Consider the following 20,735-nt stretch of genomic DNA (forward strand, 5'->3'; position numbering starts at 1 on the left):
GAAAGGAGGCCTCCAGTTGTGCAGATGTCTAAGACAAGAATCCAAAGGCTGTTTTGGCATCCGAAGAAAATGAGGTTATAATATTAGTGTTAGTAAGTTAATTCGGGTTTTGGGTCACTATTGAACCTGGAAGCCAAGGTACAGCATGCTAGTGGTTAGTTGCAATTTTAACATTAGAAGTCTCATGGGAAGAGCTCTCTTTACCACTTTAGTTCTTATGAGTTGACTGAGAATTAAACCATCCACTATAAAGCATGGAGACATGGGCAACCATTAGAGTTTGTAAACCTCCAGAGGTGGAAACCATGGTGCTTGCAGGACACAATCATGGGTACCAGAGCGAAATACTTAATTCAAATGTACAGTAGTAATAGAAATCATTTCACAGAACCATAGAGTTGGAAGGGACCACCAGAGCCATCTAGCTCAACGCCCTGCAATGCAGGAATCTTTTGCTCAACGTGGGGACTCAAACTCATGACCCTGAGATTAAGAGTCTCATGCTCTACCAATTGAGCCAAACAGATCTAGTTCAGTCATGCCACAAGCTGTTTACAACATGCATTCTACTTCTGGAAGTCAATCTTCTTAGAACAACCAGCATTCCCATTAAATGTCTGTAAGGAGGTTGGGGGCTTTAACTGCGGGGAAAATGGAGAGCGATCTAATACCTCCACTATTCTATCTCCTGTTTTCAAGGTTCCGTTTTTGCCAGCAGGGCTGTCTTCAAGAATGTGTTTGATGAAGATTCCTCTCATGACTTCGCCACTGCTCAGTCGGCTTCCCATTCCTCGCCCCCCGACAATGCTGATTCCCAGTGACTTGCTGGGTTCTCTCCAGAGTTCAACCCTATAATTATAAATACGTTAAGAAATGCAGCGCATCTACATTACAAGTCTGCAACTTTTACAAATAGCATCTCAGCGTGCTTGAATTTAGGGCTGAAGAGACTTTTTGTCACTTTCGGTTGTTATTTAGGATTGTGCCATTTTTGAGTCGAGGGGAGAATCATTCATTAAACAGGAAAACAAATATGGGCAAAATCAGAAACTGGTCATTCAAGTGCTTCACAATGCAATCACCAAGGAAAGAGCTGGGCTTTTGGTTCTTACAACAACAGGGCTGAAATTAAATGGGCATGTCTCGCGCAACCTTACTAAGATTTATGTAACAACTTCCACTGACAGTTTCCTTCTTACTTTTTAGTTATTTATTAAAGTTTTAATATATATCAGCCTTCATTAAAAGATCCCAGGGTAGTTCACAGAATAAAATGCAAGAGGAAACACAGTAAATAATTAGACCCAAACAACAAAACAGCTAAAGGCCTGGTTGAAGAGGAACATTTTTTCCTGGCACCTAAAAATATATAATGAAGGCACCAGGCGAACCTTCTTGGGGAGAGCATTACCACAGACAGGGAGCCACTACAGAGAAGGCCCACTCTCACGTTGCCACCCTCCGGACTTAACGTGGAGGAAGCACACACAAAAAGACTTCACCAGTGTTTAAAGTGACTGCATGATATAGAACTGTGCTCACACAGTGGTTACTGCCAGAGGCTGACAAACGGTTGCCTGAACGCTGCTTCCTCTTCCTCCTATGGTGTCAGCGATGGCAGTTGGTAATTAGAAGGAGAGGGGCTCTCTGCTGGAGCTGTATGTAGGACAAGGGGTGGCTGAGTATTGCTATCCTCTCCCTTAAATGGTCTCAGCAATGGAAGTTGAATAGCTAGAGGGAGGGGGCTTTAAGCTAATATTGTTAAGAGCTCTGTGGAGAACTGTCAAATAATTATTATTGTTATTTATACCCTGCCCATCTGGCTGGGTTTCCCCAGCCACTCTAGGAGGCTTCCAACAAAAGATTAAAAATACATTAAAACACCAGTCATTAAAAAACCTTCAGATGTCTTTTAAATGTCAGATAGTTGTTTATTTCTTTGACATCTGATGGGAGGGCATTCCATAGGGCGGGCGCCACTACCGAGAAGGCCCTCTGCCTGGTTCCCTGTAACCTCACTTCTCTCAGTGAGGGAACTGCCAGAAGGCCCCTGGAGCTGGACCTCAGTGTCCAGGCAGAACAATGGGGGTGGAGATGCTCCTTCAGGTATACTGGGCCGAGGCCGTTTAGGGCATTAAAGGTCAGCACCAACACTTTAAATTGTGCTCACAAATGTACTGGGAGCCAATGTAGGTCTTCCAGGACCGGTGTTATATGGTCTCAGTGGCTGCTCCCAGTCACCAGTCTAGCTGCCGCATTCTGGATTAGTTGTAGTTTCCAGGTCACCTTCAAAGGTAGCCCCACGTAAAGACCAATCTAGGGGTTCAAGAGGTTGGGCCCAGATGTAATTCTGCCTGACTGCCTGTGGTGATGATCAGGTACACCTCTGCAGCTCCAGATCTCCTCCCACCTTGTCTGAGGATTTCTCCCTTGCTCCATTCACAGGTAGGAAGCCCTTTCGACTCCAAAGCCAAGGGCTGCATCCAGCAATGCCATTCCACTTACACAACAGACTTCTGCTTGTGCAATGAAACCTTTCCTCTCCTGTCCTCTTCCTTGCGAGTCCCTGGAACACCCTCAAAATCTGCTCCAGAAGGTTTGAGGACACTCTGCAGCAGATTCTGGTGGTGAATGAGATGAAAGGAATGTGGGGGGGGAGGGGAAATCTCACTGCATGAGAGGTGTGTTGAAAACAATCCTAAGTATAGAGGTCATTCTTACAGTTGGCACCAACTAGCATTTCCAACCATGGTCAGAAGCAGTCCCAGTTCTCCTGACTACGATTCAATAAACTGCACAAGAAAGGACACTATCCAAATGACCCAAATTCCATGTCCACATCTTCTTGGACTGTCTTCCATGAACACGTTCTTAACAATGAGTCCGTAAGTGACTGTGGAGGCTAATTCTGGATCCACACATCCTTCTACAGGGGGGAAGAGTTGATCACGGTGAAAATTTGGTAAACATGCCTTATGAATTAACTAAGATTTCAATTTACCTTGATTTCCAGTTATCCAGGCATTCTGGCTGTGCCCCCAAATCAAAAAAATGTGAGAAACTGGAAACTGCACCAAAATAAACTGCTAAAAGTGTTATCTGAGTAGCAGAAACACACATACCTTCTTGGTTGGTTCCAGTTACTGTAGCCTGCATTTTGAAGTTCACTTTCTTCTCCTTCCCCTTCTTCCCGTTCTGGTAGTTCTGGAATTTCTCTGGTAATAAACAAGGGCATGTATAGCATGCTTTATTAACCTACAAATGACATCTCTCACCGTCCTGAATTACTGAAGACTCAGGGTCGTGGCCAATGTCAGTTCTACTCAGTGTAGACCCATTGAAATTAATGGGTGTGACTAACTCAAGGCCATCCATTTCAATGGGTCTACTCAGAATATAACTTAACCGAATACAATCCAGGATCATAGCCTTGCTCCACGTTTTAAAAAATCAAACAATCTAAAGCACTTTCCCCAGTCAAGCAGACTAGAAGTGGATCCAATTTCCAGTTACCGTACATTGTTTTTTGAACTCTTGGGGCTTTTTGGGGTGGGAATAAAAAAAAATACAACCTTGCAAGCACACTGAGAAAATAAAAATACAACAAAGACAATAACAATAACAACAAGAATAGGAAGAAGGATTAGAAATGTATAGGAAATAGGGGTGATTCTATATTCTGTAGATCAATCGAGATCCAAAAACTGCAGGTAGTATTTTATATCTACATACAGACTCCTCCCCCTCCTCACATCTCTAGTTTTCCAGAATAGCACTCCATGACACACAACAGCCTTCCATTTGAAGGCAATACCAGTTGGACAAGACGGTTCACAAAGTCACATTGACAATTTCATTCAAAACTGGTATCCATTCATAGCTTCTGCCAACCCAAATCCAATCTGTGAACATCTTGCTAAATTTCATAAGTCTTCCTTGTAATTTCACAATCGCTCTGGAATAATCCTATTCTCAGTTGTTAAGGTTAAGGGGCTGGGCCCTCCTCACATCATGCTCTGCCTTTTCTGAGACAATCCTGGCTTGTATCAAGAACAGCTCCCCATTAAGCCCACACAGGTAACTCTGGCTTAGTACAAGCCAAAATCTTTGCACAATGGTGGACAACTTTTCTGAAGCAAATCATTGGCTAGCCTGAGCATTTCTTTGTCTATATTGGCTCGAGTAAACAGACACCAGACATTTGCCTATTGTTTTTAGTAAACGTGCTTTGCTCCAGCAAGCATGGGGGTTAAAATTTCATGCTATTAGCATATGGTACAGGTAAACAGAGGTATAGGAGAGGATTATAGCAATATGGCATAGTAGATTACCTGACAACATGTGAAGGAAAAACATCTAGTGCCATTCTTCCTTTTAGCTGCTGCCCTAAGCTGGCCTGGTACTCTTCAAACTGCTCTGCTGGCACATAGGTAATGCTGCAATATGAAACATAAACATGAATCTAAAATGCTGCAGGTATCTGAGGAATAGCTCAGTAACAAGCAGTCAAGATTGTAAGGCCTTCTCCAGCCGCACTACTTGGTTCTTGAGCCAAAAGTCTCTATTTGAATTAATGGGCACGATACCAAGATCTAGGCCATGACTCAGAACCTTTCTTCTTATTGGATGACCTAGAAATAACAATGAATGATATATGCTGGGCTCTAAAACGGGTGAAAATGCTAAAAGCATGACAGCTAATATTCAGAGGTGTGGTGACAGAAACACATGGATCCAATTTTACTTCCCAGAGCTGCTTCTCTCTGGGTTGCCACCAACAATAGTTTTGTGTTGGAGAAAAGCACTTCTTCTTGCAAGGAAGAGGGAAAGCACTTCCTCTCACAGTACTCACTAGATCTCCCCAAGTACTGCAGGCCACCCCAGCCTGTTAAAAAGAAACTGCTCCTGGAGGCTGGAAGGTCCTCTGGAACGGCAGGGAGCGTGGCACAGAGGGCTGTAGCACATCTTTGTTTCAAAATTGTGTTGCCCTGCATGATTGGAAGCAGTTTCTACTAGGGCAAAACTGCCACTAGCTACACACATCCCCTTTCATATCAACAGATACATCCTTCCTCTGGGTACCATTTTCCTCTCAGATTAGGTGGTTTGGAACTCAAAGCAGGCTATTCTTAACAATGGCACTGCAATTGTAGAGCAGTCTCTCCATGAAGGTTCTGCACACACAACAGGAAAGATTAAAGCAGCTAATGCTGCTGAGGTTTGTTTTGTCATTTTAATGTTTGGAATATTCATAATCGGCTTGTTTTTGCTTTATTCCTTGTACATCAACATATTCAATCATGAATATGGAAAATTGATTTTCTTAAAAACCAAAAATTCCTTATGCCTCATTACTGTACCCCACTGCCAATCAACATATCAACCATAACAACTTGACTGGGATGAAATTACCCCTGCCGTTAGCAGACATCCATTCTGGCTAAAATGCCACCTTGTTTTGAAGGTTATCCCTTTAAAGTGCTCATTTTTAGAGAGAAGTAGGTAGTGGTGGTCGGAAAGTCTGGAGAGATGGTGGTATTTATGGAGGTGACATGATTCTTTTAAACTGTTAAATGCAACAAAACACACAATTGTAACTAGGGGGAAAAGTGAATAAAGCTATGGTAACGTTAGAGATGAAAATGGTATCACATGGATAAATAAATCACATGGATAAATAAATCAAAAAACCTAGCACTATATAGAGAGATAAGAACATTTCCCTCCAGAGCAGGGGAAACTTCATTCATTCATTCAATAAAAATTTCCAACAGATGTCACAACTTCAAATCTTTAGATTAGATGAAAAATGAGAGTAGCATTGGGTACAGCATTCTTTTGGGCTGAAAGACAATTTAGGAAGAAGGATATGATAAAAGGAGAGGTGGCCTACAAGCCCATCCACTTTAACTGGCAGGAAAGGCTGAAAAACTGAAGCTGGAAAGGACGAAACTGACTACACATCAGCTCAGCACTCAGAAAGTAAGCAAAATAAATAAAAAAATAAATCATATCCTGCACTAAATAAAGTCAGAAGACAGGGGTGTAAATGTGAGGCAGCATGCAATACTAAAAGAAATCAACGGCATGCTTGATTCTATAGCCACACAAAAAAAAGCCTTCTGTACATACTACAATAGGAAATGTACCAAATAAAGAATTCTGTGATCACATTCAGGACAATTTACAATACAGTCAACAGGCTTGGCAACTAGAGTCTTTTGGTTACACAGTGGAGAGAGTAAAACATTAGTGTCACAGAAAATATGACAGTGAGATTAATCCAGATATCAGTACATCCATGATTGTATCAGTAACTAGCACCTTTGGAAAGAGTGCTCAGGCATCTTTACTAGTGTTGCGATACAAATGTTGTATAGCAACGCTGAAAAGCCACAATATATAATCAGATTGAATGCATAAATGGAGTGAGAAGGTGCACAGTCCTGTGCTATGACAATTACTGAAGTGTGCTTTGCAAAATCAAGCCATTATGACCATTTTATACACAAGTACCTAGGAGTAAGTCCTACTGAATTCAAAAGGACTTAACTTCTGAATACACATAAACTGAATTGTGCTGCATATTGCATGTATCAAACCGCTCTCTATGTCTATCAGAATGGGAAAGACTCCGAGCAATAGTTCTGTATTTCCCTGCCAATACATCATCACAAGGAGAGGAACGAGGATGCACTGGGAATCCCAGATGAAGCTGTGTCACAGATGACGAACCTGAGTCCTGACTGGGCAAAATGGAATGTAGGGTGCTGAAACTAAAAGCAGTACAGGCAAACCCCAATTTGCACAGGGGCTGCCTCCCAGGTCATTGCACGCTTGTGTAAAACCATGTGCAATTCAAAGACCCCGTTCCGCCACTGCCCCAACTGTTGTGCACCTTGAGTGACATCTTTTTATGACATTTCCATGTCACTTCCAGGTTCTGCCCTGTGCACGTGTGTGCGATCGCACACATATCTGTCACGCCGAAAACGAGGGTTGCCTGTACTAATGCAGCTAGTAAAGAAAAGCTGTGAACAATCAAACTCGCTCTCATAAACGAACCTCTTCCCTTTGAAGATGAATTCCCCCCGATATCTTATTTTACTGTGCTATTTAAGAAGACAAAAAAATGTTATCTTTATTAAACACCTCCAAAAATGCCAGTATACTGTCATGTAATTGGGTAATGAATCAACTCGTCGATTCTAGTAATAGACTAATTGGATGAAGGCAGCCACATGTAAGTCTGCGTACATAATGCTGTACCTATATCTGGATATATCCCAGCTACTTTGGGTGTTATGAAAGCATGAATGGTTTAACAGACAAGTTGCAACATAGAGCTATAATGAGCTTTTAAATCACCGATACTCACACATAAAAGGGGGCCTGATCATCAGCAGGTGTTGGAGAAGATCTAGAATGTGAAGCATACGACGCAGCATCTTTTTACAATGGTGTTAACAAATGTCAGTGACTTGTGCTGAATGCAAGATGCGCACACGCGCCATTAAAAGTGTGCACTCCTATTCTGTCTCCTCTTCTCCCCTTTCCACCTCCATTCTATCCACACCTCCCAGCAGAAAGCATCTGCTCTTTATTGGGAGTGTATAGCGGTGATTATTAACAAGCATGAAAAATGGAACTGCAATCAATCTTTTATTTCCTTGATCAGAGATTCATCTCCACACGTTCGGTGAAGGCAGGTGAATTCTGAATCAGCTCAGTAATTATCTGGCAGATGTTACAAGCAGCTGTTACGACTGCTGCTAAAAGCAAAGCCCTAGATATTATTACAGAAATTGTAAGGTGGAGTGATAAGTGAGGCCACACATCTGCTTGTCTGCTTAGAAAAAAATGTACATGTTTGGATAGATAGATTAGATAGATAGATAGATGATAGATAGATAGATAGATAGATAGATAGATAGATAGATAAGACAGGCATGCCCAGAGGAACTGAACATTTGGTCTGCTTCTGATTGGATAGCATAGAAACCTAAGGACCCTTATTAGGAAGAGAGTTGCGCTCACCTCAATGTGTAAAGAGGATTCCCCCCCCTATTCATAAAGGGCCTACAACATGCATTTAAGGGGTAAAGGGGACCCCTGACCATTAGGTCCAGTTGTGACCGACTCTGGGGTTGCGGCGCTCATCTCATGTTATTGGCTGAGGTCATGTGGCCAGCATGACAAAGCAGCTTCTGGCGAACCAGAGCAACGCCGGTTACCTTCCCGCCGGAGCGGTACCTATTTATCTACTTGCACTTTGACGTGCTTTCGAACTGCTAGGTCGGCAGGAGCTGGGACCGAGCAACGGGAGCTCACCCCGTTGCGGGGATTCGGACCGCCGACCTTCTGATCGGCAAGCCCTAGGCTCTGTGGTTTAACCCACAGCGCCACCCGTGTCCCATTTACAACATGCATTTACCTTCCGCCATTGATTGGACTTAACCGTCCAGTGGTCATTTACCTCTTACTACATACATGCAATTTAAGCAAACCACTAATAGGTCCAGGAAGTTATGGGTTGCACCAGTTTGTTGTAAATGACCTGGGTTACCTGAAAGCATCTTACGTCTGAACACCTAACATGCAGTAAAGATAATACACCTGTTGCTGTTGTCTTCAAAGAGTAAGCAGGCGGCAAACTATTTTAATTAACTGTATTTTATTTTGGGGCTTTAGATCTTTGTGCCTCTTTCAAGTAACAACCTACCCCGCCTCTAAGTCTACATGTGTGAAATACAAATGTAGATACAAGATAAACTGCTTTCCTGATATTTGTCAAAGATGTACTGAGAGTTATACTTTAAAACATTATTCTTCTGTCTTAATGCCATGTGTCATAGTTTCTGCAATTAGCCCCTAATCCACTACCGAGATTTTCCTCAAAGAAAATAATCTTTGGCAAACAGAGAGTAAACTTCCCTTATAAAAATTCCACCGTTTCCCCCTAGTTTATCTTCCTGAGCAAAGGTCTTCAGCCGCAGGAGGTGCGCAATCCAAGTTTTCTCCCCATCAAAGAGCAAGGAGCCGAGAGGCTTTTCTCGCGCCAAGCATGCGGTCACACAGCACAATAAATCGGGGCACAGCTCTCTCCACTCAGAAAGACATTGCATAACTTGAGTCCCGTGGAAACATGCTCGCATCTGCCAGAAACTGGAGGAATCTGCTTGTGCAAAAAAAAGGGGGGGGGGGCTGGGACACTTGCTGCCTTGTGAGAGTGAAGGAAAGCCAGCAAGTATACTGGTGCAAAGAGGAGCCCTTCTTGCCCATGTAAGGAAGGCAATCTGATGCTGTCACTAATCAGCAAGAGAACATAAAATGTTTATGTCAAACCCACCTAACAGGTTGAATCTGAAGGGATCCCAGAGTGGGAGTAAAGGGAGACATGTACCCCAGGGAAGACTGGCAGATTTAAATCTTAAGGATGCTCATTAAAAGCTGTAAAACTTGGATCAGAGCAGGCCGTGCTGAGAATTTCAATGTTGCATTTTCTTCCTGGACTCACACTGGCAATTTTGAGTTATTCTAGCCCAGGCACCCCCAGACTGGGCCATCCAGAAGTTTTGGGACTCCAGCTCCCATCATCCCTAGATAACAGGACCAGTGGTCAGGGATGATGGGAATTGTAGTCCCCAAACATCTGGAGGGCTGAGTTTGGGGGTGTCTGTTCTAGCCATTTAAATCCTGAATTCGGAATGTAACTTCAAGGTCAGTGTGGAATGTGATATCCTTCAAGATTATTTTTAAAGATAATAAGTAAATACACCAGACATTGTTCTTGCACCAATTGACTCTACATACTTTATATCTGGTCCGACAAGGGAATGTCTCCGCAGCATAGCTCGTGCCTGTGCGTTGGTTAAATTAGTGGTAGGTTCCTCATTGATAGACAGAATGCAGTCCCCAACACCAATGCGCCCATCACGACTTATGGAACCCCCATGGATAATGCTGCGGACTATCATTCCAGAGCCATCTTTATTGGAACTTACTGTCATCCCTTAAAGAAGAAGAAAATAAAGTAGATAAATTTGCAGCCAAAATTACATGCAATATGGTAGCAAATTCCGGCCTATAAGAAGACCCCAAACAGCAGTCAACTTAAGCCTTATACATAGGTGTTTTTTTTTGTCAATAGCAGATATGCATCCATAGAAGCAAACCACCACCTACAACAGGCATCCCCAAACTGCGGCCCTCCAGATGTTTTGGCTAAAACTCCCATGATCCCTAGCTAACAGGACCAGTGGTCAGGGATGATGGGAATTGTAGTCCAAAACATCTGGAGGGCCGAAGTTTGGGGATGCCTGACCTACAACCTCCCCACCCAAAATTAAAAAATAAAACCACATGTGAAATTTGATAAAATTAGGATAAGGCAGTTTTTACAGAATCATTCTGAGCAAGATGCTGATATTTACATTAATGCAAAGCTGCAAGCATGACCATGACTTCTGTTTCTTGGCAGCTGTCTAGCACAAACTGCATTCTGAACATCACACTGAAACATTGAGGAATGGCTAATTACATTTTTACAGTGTAATCCTATTCAGAATGAAGTCCCATTGACTTAAATGATCCAGCTACCAGGAGTTATACACTATGCAAGGGCTTGAGAAGCTTCACTGGGGTTGTGCCCCAGTTGTGGAACACCCATCACCTCTCAGTTCGGCATCAGATCAAGACGTAGTTATTTACTCAAGCGTTTGGAAACTGTTAAGTGCTCAGCTTGAGATTTTTATAGATGCTGCTCTATAGTTTTATAACTGATGCTAATTGCAATCTGACCCACTCTTGCATCTGTTTAATGGCTTTGTGGTTTTTAGAATGAGTTTTATTGTTCCCCACAGGGAAATCTTGTAATGAAGGGCAGGATATAAATATTTTAAATAAACGGGACTTGCTTCCAAGTAACAGTATATATAGGACTGCAGTCTCAATGTGCCATTGTTTATTCATCCTATGAAGAAGATTAGACAGTCTTGTGAGGCTTTACTCAGTGTCATGGTTGTGACATCTCTTAGCTGAAGTATTCGCTAAAAGATGCAAGCAATAAATTCCATTAACGAATTCCGATAGCCCAGTGTCAAACGCTTTGGAAACAGGCCCGTCCTAGCCATAGAGGCTAGTGGCGCGGAGAACCACAGCTCCGGGTGCTGGAGGGCGCTGGAAGGGCGCCAAGTGAGCGCAGGGTTCCGGCGATCTGGCCAGGACTGCGCTCCTTCTCCGAGGACTCCGCGTTGCGCCTCCTCGTTTCCCCAGCGCTGGGTTCCGCTCAGTCGAGTTTCACCACCAGCGCACGCACAGTGCCCAAGCAGCTCTTGCTGGTCCCGCGGTGCACGCACTGGTGGCGAAGCTTGACTGAGCGGAACCCAGCACTGGGGAAACAAGAAGGAGGCACAGCGTGGAGTCCTCAGAGGTGGCCTCCCACTGCTGCCGTGGTCCGCTAGGCACTCCCGGGCCCTTGGAGAGGCTCTGGAGGGGGGGCGCTGGAGGGACCTAGCGCCAGGGCGCTGGATGGGCTTAAGACGGCCCTGTTTGGAAAGATCTTGTTGGAATACATTTCCCTTCATTTCTCACAACTAGGGATGATGGGAGCTGAAAGCCAAAAACACCTTAAGGGCCATATGTTTCCCATCTCACCACTAATTACTAGAATTACGTAGGTCGGTTTGATATTATTGACTCACATGAAATCTCATGCCATATCGTGAGCAGAACAATAGAAGGAATTCCACCCAATTAGCAAAACAAAACAAAACACCTGTGTTGAAATATCTTCCTACACTCCTGAGAAAAACATATTTCTGGAGACAGCACAATGACCTGAAAAGATGCAGATTGCCTACACAGCAGCCACACTCTCAATGGGTTTGTCTGTTGTTGTTTTTCATACCATTACACAGTTCTATTCGGGGAGCAAGTAGGCAGAAATTACAACAACGGCAGAAAAGGTTATGCAGATACACTACCTAAACTTGAATTGCCTTTTGCAATAGTAATAGTCTTCTCAAACTTGTTTTTGTTTGCATTTAGGGTTGCAGAATACCTCTCAGCATGCGTTAAGCTGTTATTTTCCATCAAGAGTACGTGATCCTGATAAGAAGAAAAACAGTGTCAGTTTATAGAGACAAGTAACTGGAGAGCATTATTGGATTCTGTGTGATTTGCCAATTACAGATGGTTTCCAATCTGCTAGGCATTCACGTAATAAGAAAATGTGTAATTCCTAATTTGCTTACAGAACTCTTGTTTCCCTTTAAATTAATATGGCTGAGCTAAAAGGATAAAAAAGAAGTAACGCGACCGTTTACTGCTAAAACATCAGCATTTAAGCAAGTTCCTTGGCAGCAAAGCAAGAAAATAAAACAAACTATCTTCTTCAGTGCAAGCGGCAGCAGCAGAGTGCTGGAGAGGTAGTTAGGAGTATATGCCTGGTTTTATGCCAAAGTCTTCCTGCTCTGTGCAAGAATAAGCTCTTGCTGTGTGCTTGTGCTGCAAATCAACCTGACCTAGAAGAATGAGAGGGAGAAACCCCTTTGTATCCCTGCCCCCTTTCACTTCGGAGCTCTCTGCAAACTTAGCCCTTACTTACTATCGCTCAGAACAGTTTTACAGAATGGATGCTATGCTGGCAGTAGTAGCAGAACCCTTTGAAACAGGCCTAGGCCATAAATTGATCACCAAAATCACCATCTTTACAACAAAACCAACCACTTCAGTTGTCTTTGGTGCTCCCTAAACAAGAGGAACCTGCGCTGATGGAAGGACACCTGGGAGATATACCGGTACCATGTTGCAGAGGGAGCCTGTTATTCCACAATTCAACCAGGCTATCAAGGCTGGCAGAGTTATTAAGGGGGTTCTTAAGCACATTAATATCCGGAAGGCTATCGGTTCCGTTTTGTGGAAACACTTACTTTCCCGGTAGCATCAGGGTTCAACTTAGAAGTTAAATTTGCATTGTGTGAGGCTTCAGCTGTCCAAGTTCCTGTGCTTTCATGTTCAGCTTGTTTCTTAGGAGAATGTGTTACTGGATCTTTTCTTGTGATCCCAGAAGTCTGTTCCACACATACATCAGCAGAAGATCTGCTCTCTGCTCCCCTTTGCATTAGATCCATGGTGTACAGGTTTGGGTCCGGTAAATGGTAACCGACTGAGGCATTTGAACTTTCTTTGCAAACAGCCTATTTAAAAATAATAAAAAGAAAGATTTTAAAAGTTCATTTGACTTTTAGATGTTTTCTTTTGAATAACAGTTTGATATGTTATTGTTTGAGAAGAGAAGACTCCCTGGAAAAGACCCTGATGTTGGGAAAGATTGAGGGCACAAGGAGAAGGGGACGACAGAGGACGAGGTGGTTGGACAGTGTTCTCGAAGCTGAAGACATGAGTCTGACCAAACTGCGGGAGGCAGTGGAAAACAGGAGTGCTCTGGTCCATGGGGTCATGAAGAGTCGGTCATGACTAAACAACAACTAAACAACTAAACAACAACAATGTTATTGTTCTGCCCATCACTTGAAAGTGAATTCAGCAAAGACAAAATGCTTTTCCAATCACCAAGATAGAACTAAAATCTCTGCACGTCTACTCAGAAGTTAAGTCTCACACAGTTCCATGAGGCCTACCCCCAAGTAAGTGTGCATAGAATTACAACCCATCAGAGCAAAATTGACACATGTTTACTCAGAAGTAAATCTCACTTGCTTCCGGGCAAGAGCACCCAAGGGTATTCAACCAGATTTTACTCCAAATAGACCTACTGAAATTCATAGACCTAACTTTGTCGTGGTCATTAATTTCAATGCATCTACTCTGAGTAAACATAGTTGAATACCACCCTAAGGACACAACCTTACTATCCAGTTTCCTGGGAGTAAGCTCAGGGCAGCACATTTTCAAGTAGACACGATACCAAACTGCACTGACGATCTCATAAAGAGCACGAGACATTTCAGACGGCATCAGCATTCCTGAACAGCACCTACTGTTATGACCCTGAATATGTATATAGTTAAAAATCTAGGGCAATATCCACTCTTCCGTCTCCACTAGCGCAACAGACCTGTGCAAGCAGGACAGAGCTTTTCCCTCCTCTCCTGCAGCCCTCCACACATCCTCTGAAGGACCCTCCAGAGAAGACTGTGGGGGGGGGAGGGAGGGGAGGAAACAGAAGAGGAAGCCTCAGAGTTGTGTCAAGGCTTAAATCGTCCCCAGCCATGCCCCCCAAGCAACCTGATTGGCCGCCGGGCAACCTGACGTGGCCAGGGTCTCCCCCAGCGTGACGCACGATGCTGTACTGCCCCGATGCTGAGAGGAGTGGCTAGGTGGCCGGACCGCAACCCGGCCCCACCAGGAAGTGGACCCAACTGCAAAAGTGTAATTTCACTGGTGTTGCTTTTGATACAACCCTGTGACTCTGCTCCTAATGGAGCATTATTTGAATGCACGTCTATCAATAATGAAGTTCATGTCCCGCTTGTTTCTTAACCCATCAGAGCTTTAATGTTCCTCTCAAACTACTGTATCTAAGATAAATTACCCAAAAAGCTTCCTTCTGCAAGTGTGAAGAAAGGCTCCAAAACATGTAAAACTTGAGATAAACGTGTGTTTTTTCCTCTTCAAAATAATGACTGTACTGAAACTCCAATGTGTCTGTCATTTGGCGTTGCAACTGCCTGTATTCCAAACTTCAGATCTATGATTTCGAGGTCCCCAAGGCTTCCTATGTTCTTCAAAAGACGAAAATGTTTCTTAGGTGGATATTCCCTACTTCACATGTCCCTTTGCTTCTAGAAGAGTATTTTAATACTGTATTTTGTTGAAAGCTGTCCAGAGTGGCTGGGGAAACTCAACCAGATGGGCAGGGTATAAATAAATTATTATTATTACCTCTCCCTGTATGAAGAGGGGTTGCTGGCTCAGTTGAAATGGTATATTGCATTGCTTTCTGTGTGACTATTTTTATCTGGGCAAAGTAAAACGTGAATTGCTACCAAGCTTGAATGTTAGAATTTTACTTCCGGGTTGCAATCTTATAAGTGAGTAAGCCCCACTGAACTCAACAGGACTTATTTCTGAGAAGACATGTATAGGACTGCACTGTCATTCTGGTATATATAAAAGGAGAGACAGAGACAGAAAGAGTCTTTGGGAACACCAATGCGATGTCTTCTGTAAGACCAGATGTGTCGCACAATGTACATTTCCCAGCATGCTCTCTGTCTAATCCCTTTAAGTAACAATTACCAAGTTAAACAATGCAATCTGTCTCACTGGCACAGCAAAGGTACATTCTGTTGTGGATTAGGAAATTCCATTATGAGATAAACTCCGGCTGTCAGCCCCATGGCCAGTAAGACTGAAATACATTCCAGAAGGGTTACAGCCAGCTGGTGAACCTCAGGTGTGAAAGAAGAGCAACTTCTATTTTCAGGAATATACACTGCAAACCAACCAAGAAAGCGGATCAACATCACCGGCAATGATGATGCCAGAACTACCATGAGTATTAAAAAAAAAGCACAGGGAATTATTCAAGCTTAGGCGAAAAGAATTAACAGGTTGCCAAGAAATGGAAGGGGGACAAATCTTAACATGGGGAAGAAAATGTAAAAGACGCCATCATGCTAAAGAACAGGATTGGGTATGGGATCAAAACATTTTTAAAATATCTTGTTCTTTATGGTTAAATTAAATGTCAAATGTTGATGCTATTTTGCTGTTGGTTTCATTTTAGCCTAACTGCGACATCACATTTACTAAAGGGATATAGTAACTAACTGACTGCGATTAAAGATACGGAGAAAATGAACAGTGTCTTATATGGCGGAAATGTTATTTTGTTAACTTTTTTGAAAATATCCCGCAGTATTATTAAGATTCACTGAAGCCATTCTTTTTTAAAAAAGAAACGAAACAAGAGCACCTCAAATTGATGTTGTCCTCCTCATATAGCACAAAACGCATTTGGTCTCCGAAAGTCTGAAAGGTGTTCAGTCAACACTACCTAAATGAAATTGCTATTTAATCTAATAACAAACCGACGAGCAGATGGAACCAACCGGGGCAACATTAGTCATTGCTACACCCAATAAAGCAGCCCAACGCAAACATCTTCACATTCAGTGGTGCTTCACCGCAATCAATAAAATGATATATATTTTTCTTTTTACCTTGGGAGTTGAAGAAGGTAGTGAGAGGTTATACTTCAGATCATCGGCACAGGCGCTGCCATGCAGAGCTGAAACTGAAGACTGGAATGTACCATCATTCTCTGGGGAATAGTGCGATTCGAAGGTGGATTCCTCCACTAGATCTGCCTCACTTGAATCCACCTAACAGCAAAAGGCAATTTAATCAGTCCAGCTATCTGCTGCATTCGTATCACATAAGCCCCAAACATTTGCATCTGTGGATGAATACTTCTTAGCTACCGTGCCTTCTTTTAGTTTTCTTTTTGATTTCCAACATGCAAAATCTTTTGGACACACAGTGAGCTCAGTTCCATTTCCACCTATGTCTCCATATCCTCAAATTCAGTGATACACCAGTGTTATCTGAGAATATTATTTAGATCTGAATTTGCAAGTATGTCAAGTGATACAGGTGATGTTTGATGCTGGGGAGGGAAGGAATGGTTTCCTATAATTTTCTGCCTCTGGGAAAAAAATATCATCTGCTGTCCCATTGTTGAATTTAAGAATGTGGCGCACTCCTTAAGTTTGTCTAAACAGGTCCATTTTTTAAAAAAAGTTTAATTATCTTCATGATACAAAAGCTGCCTACCAAATCCTTCATTTTTATTTGAAATAATAGGGTTGTGGTTTTTTAGAAATATACATTGTCCAACTTCAAAGCTAGCACACTTTTCACTAATCTTTTAATGACCGATAAAAACGTATTCAGAATGTTATTCCAAATCCTGCACTTATATGATATCGCAAGTGCATGCATTAAAACTTCCTACTGAAACTTAAAAGTGATTAGTGTGCTTGAATGATGGAAGTTGCAGACAACTAAGAATCCATCAAGCTTCTAAATAAACTGTGTGGCGACAATATACCATGACCTGAAAAACAGCAGCAAAAACCTCACTTTGTAATGCAGTACACACATTCCCTTAACTCATTCTTGTCAATACCACTGGTTTTGTATAAGTGGTTGACAGCCCAATCTTGTGTTTCTACCCAGAAACAAATACCTGTGGGTCTACTAACTACCGGTACTCCTACAGAAGAGCATAGGACAGCAGCCTTAATTTCCTTTTTCTGTATCGATGTACAATTCTCAAAATGGGATAATGTGGCTTCTCCATTTTGCTTTTTTTCTGTTTAATAAATCATGACATGGTATAATAGGTCATGTGTTGCTGTTCGTCTGAGGTTGTATTTACCTAATTCTATGACCTGCTAAGGAACAGATTATTGTTATTATGTCCTGATAGGTAAAACCAAAGAGGGTGTACTTTCTTTTTCTCATGACTGTGGTTGTGCGTTTGTGATTTTTGTCTGTATGTGTGTGTGTATTTGGATATCAACATCTCGACCCACTAAAACAACCTTCTTAAGCCCTTTAAAAAACAAGAAGTTAAGCAAGCATTTAAAAATATGTCTTTACATTACAACGTCAAGACTCCATTGACGCTAGACAAAATTTTGTTCGGTATGAAAACATAAGATCAAAAGGGTTTTAACATATTATCATGGAAAGGAAGTGGCCACTAACCAGAGCCAGCTCAGCATGGAAGAGGGCTGAATCAGCTGGCCCTTCCTCCTCAAAGGACTGGGCAGTGTAGAAAAAGGAATCCTCCTTAGCAGAAACATAGCCCTCTTCTGGTGAAAGCTGCAGAGAGAATGAAGCTCTTGAGATGGATAGTGGCTAATGTTCATGACATGCAGCGTGAGGGAATTTTAGAAAGGGGAACGAATGGGAGGCTCATAGCCCTGAGCAGGTGTAATGGGTTACAAGGCTAGGAAAAGCACTGAAAAATGAAATGCCCATGAGTTTGATGTAGTATTTTAGCTGAGCACAGCGATAGTATCTAATACTCCAGTCCTGGCGCCTGGGAATTTGGAATGTTTTCTCGGCCCCGATTGTTTATATTTACTTCACTGTATTTGTTAAAAGAGCCCGATTACCAATGTAGCTGAGCCTAACGGATTGGATTTAAACGTATTTTGTCCCACGGACTTCAATCCCACTTACTCTTGGAATCTAAATAAGCTCCACTGTTCATCAATAAGCTCCACTGAACTTAATAGCCCTGAAGTCAAAAATGCTATGTTTGAGGTTAGGAAGAAAACCCGCTTCAAACAAATTCCTTTCTGAATTTTCTGTAATACCAGGATGGCCGCTCCTCTTCCCATTACTATGCCCAATGTATGCTATTCCCAAACAAAACTCCATGGCTAGGGTCAAAACAAGATGCTATTGAGTAAACGAACTGCCCTAATGAATCTGAAGTGCAGATTGCTATTGATTTATTTTTGCAATCAGACACACAATGGGCAGGTTCACAGGGGTATGCTTACCACTTGAGGGCAGCCACATCGTTTATACATGTGTGAACTGACCTTTACGGATGAAATTCCACAGACACAACTTTTTTTTTTACATCACTTTAAAACAAAACGAGATTAGTTCACACATCCACAGTGAGTGGGTAAATAAACGAAACACATGCATTTGCGAACAGGCAACCTGTATGGTTTCTTGGCAAAATAGGAAACCCCAAAATGTGTAAGATTTAAGTTCCTTACAGGCAACGGCTTTGCGACTCCTATCCTAACCGTTCCCATTGGCGCTCCTTTCAGTGCTTCCACAGCTTCCTCCAGGCTGCTGTTTTCCAAGTTGATGTCATTCACATACATAAGTCTGTCTCCAGGAAGAAGCCGGCCATCCTGTTCGGCCACTCCCCCAGAAACTAGAGAGCGGATCACAATCACCGTATTCGCAGGATCCACAGGGTCCTTAATTAAAGAAGAGGAAAGTGGGGGAAACATATTCTCAATAAAGTAGAAGCCCATGCAAGTTTTTATGCTTCTTTTCAAGGTGCAGATGACTCAGCCCTAACCCAGTGAATGGTGAAGCCCACACTTTCATGAGAGATGTCTGCATTTACATAGCAGTTGCAAGCAGCCATTAGATCAGGCATAGGCAAACACGGCCCTCCAGATGTTTTGGGACTACAATTCCCATCATCTCTGACCACTGGTCCTGTTAGCTAGGGATCATGGGAGTTGTAGTCCCAAAACATCTGGAGGGCCGAGTCTGCCTATGCCTGCACTAGATTATTTAAATTGTGCTTTGTGCTACAGCAAATAAGAGGCTCCATCAAATAATATAAACTGTGCCCACAGTGCTATTTTCTCCTCTTTCGTGTTACGTATGGGCATATGGAATATCTTTATGTAACAATCTAAAACAAAAGCCTGAGAGTTTCAGGCAGTGATCAGCTGAAAGACTTCTAATGGCTATGTGCTTCCCTATAATTAAGCATATTATGTCAAATTATGTCAGAAGAACCAAGGGGGAAAGATAGTATTCTTTGATCCCTAACATGTTTATGTAAAAGCATCGGGCATACACATTTCAGGAAGCGCTTTATTCATTAATGAAAATAAAAGAAGCATATTATGAATAAAATAACGCCATACCCTCTTTATCAATCTAGGCAAAAACTTTACACTGGCTCTTTCAATCATCCAGGAATCCAAGCCAATTGGAGCTATCCAATGACAGTTACACTCAGAGAAGACCCACTGAAATTAATGGATTTTAGGTCATTGATTAGGGTAGAAACTCGACTTAAATGCCTCTCTAGTGGAATAGCATTCCAAGTACAAGAGATTTTTTTAAAATGTAAAAGCAATTCCCCACTAATGTGGCACAGTCCAATTCCTTCATGAATGTTTACATCAGGCATCCCCAAACTTCGGTCCTCCAGATGTTTTCGACTACAATTCCCATCATCCCTGACCACTGGTCCTCTTAGCTAGGGATCATGGGAGTTGTAGGCCAAAACATCTGGAGGGCCGCAGTTTGGGGATGCCTGGTTTACATATTCAGACATTTACTAACCAAGCTCTGCAGCATTAGGAAAAGCAATTTCACTGTTAGCAGGCATATCTGTTTCACACTCCTCTGAAGCTTTATAGATCTTGTGCAAGACTTTGTAGGTCTTGTTATTTTATCAATGGCTGGACATATGCACATTCAGCTCAAAGGAGAAAAATTGTTATAATTGGTTTAATTATATCAATTTTTCTCCTTTGAGCTGAATGTGCAAATATCCAGCCACTGATAATAATAATAATATTTCTAAATGAAACAGACATAAATGCCCAGGTACACGTCTGTACCAGAGGAACGGCCAAATCAGAGTTGAAAATCAAATCAGTGTTTCTAATCTGTGGAGACTCATGCCAATAATTCTGCATAATCATCTTAATAAATGTTAACTGCTTTTATTGTTATGCAATGTGTAGATTCTTCCTGTTTTGTAGCAAAAGACTTTATGCAAGTTGACCTGCTACAGAGATTACTGCACCAAAGTATTAGACTGAGGTCCCATAAAATGAATGATGGTCCATAGAATTAGTTTGACAAATTTGTTTACTTAATGTAGCACGTTTGACAGTAGAGTTTGGAAAGCCCTGGTCATTTACATTACATTGCTTAAAGGGACAGAATTCCCCACAGTAAGCACTCCCATTCTG

At 42.3% G+C, this 20,735-nt stretch overlaps 1 protein-coding gene across 18 annotated transcripts in view; it reads right to left on the bottom strand.

The window, feature by feature from the left end:
• MPDZ (multiple PDZ domain crumbs cell polarity complex component) overlaps nt 1–20,735 on the bottom strand; it is a 122,747-nt gene that overhangs the window by 42,468 nt on the left and 59,544 nt on the right. For 9 of the 18 annotated variants that reach the window (XM_060268886.1, XM_060268885.1, XM_060268887.1 and 6 more), the window contains 10 exons: nt 18,777–18,986; nt 17,743–17,859; nt 16,191–16,352; nt 12,933–13,199; nt 11,985–12,108; nt 9,814–10,012; nt 7,379–7,420; nt 4,332–4,436; nt 3,123–3,215; nt 672–849 (listed from right to left, as the gene is read on the bottom strand). In XM_060268886.1, the coding sequence (XP_060124869.1) occupies nt 672–849; nt 3,123–3,215; nt 4,332–4,436; nt 7,379–7,420; nt 9,814–10,012; nt 11,985–12,108; nt 12,933–13,199; nt 16,191–16,352; nt 17,743–17,859; nt 18,777–18,986 (1,497 nt within the window). The remainder of the gene's footprint in view (nt 1–671; nt 850–3,122; nt 3,216–4,331; nt 4,437–7,378; nt 7,421–9,813; nt 10,013–11,984; nt 12,109–12,932; nt 13,200–16,190; nt 16,353–17,742; nt 17,860–18,776; nt 18,987–20,735) is intronic. The other 9 variants (XM_060268903.1, XM_060268902.1, XM_060268901.1 and 6 more) reach the window with 3 other exon arrangements.

This window comes from Zootoca vivipara, chromosome 16 (genome assembly GCF_963506605.1).
Source record: "Zootoca vivipara chromosome 16, rZooViv1.1, whole genome shotgun sequence".
Lineage (NCBI taxonomy): Eukaryota > Metazoa > Chordata > Lepidosauria > Squamata > Lacertidae > Zootoca > Zootoca vivipara.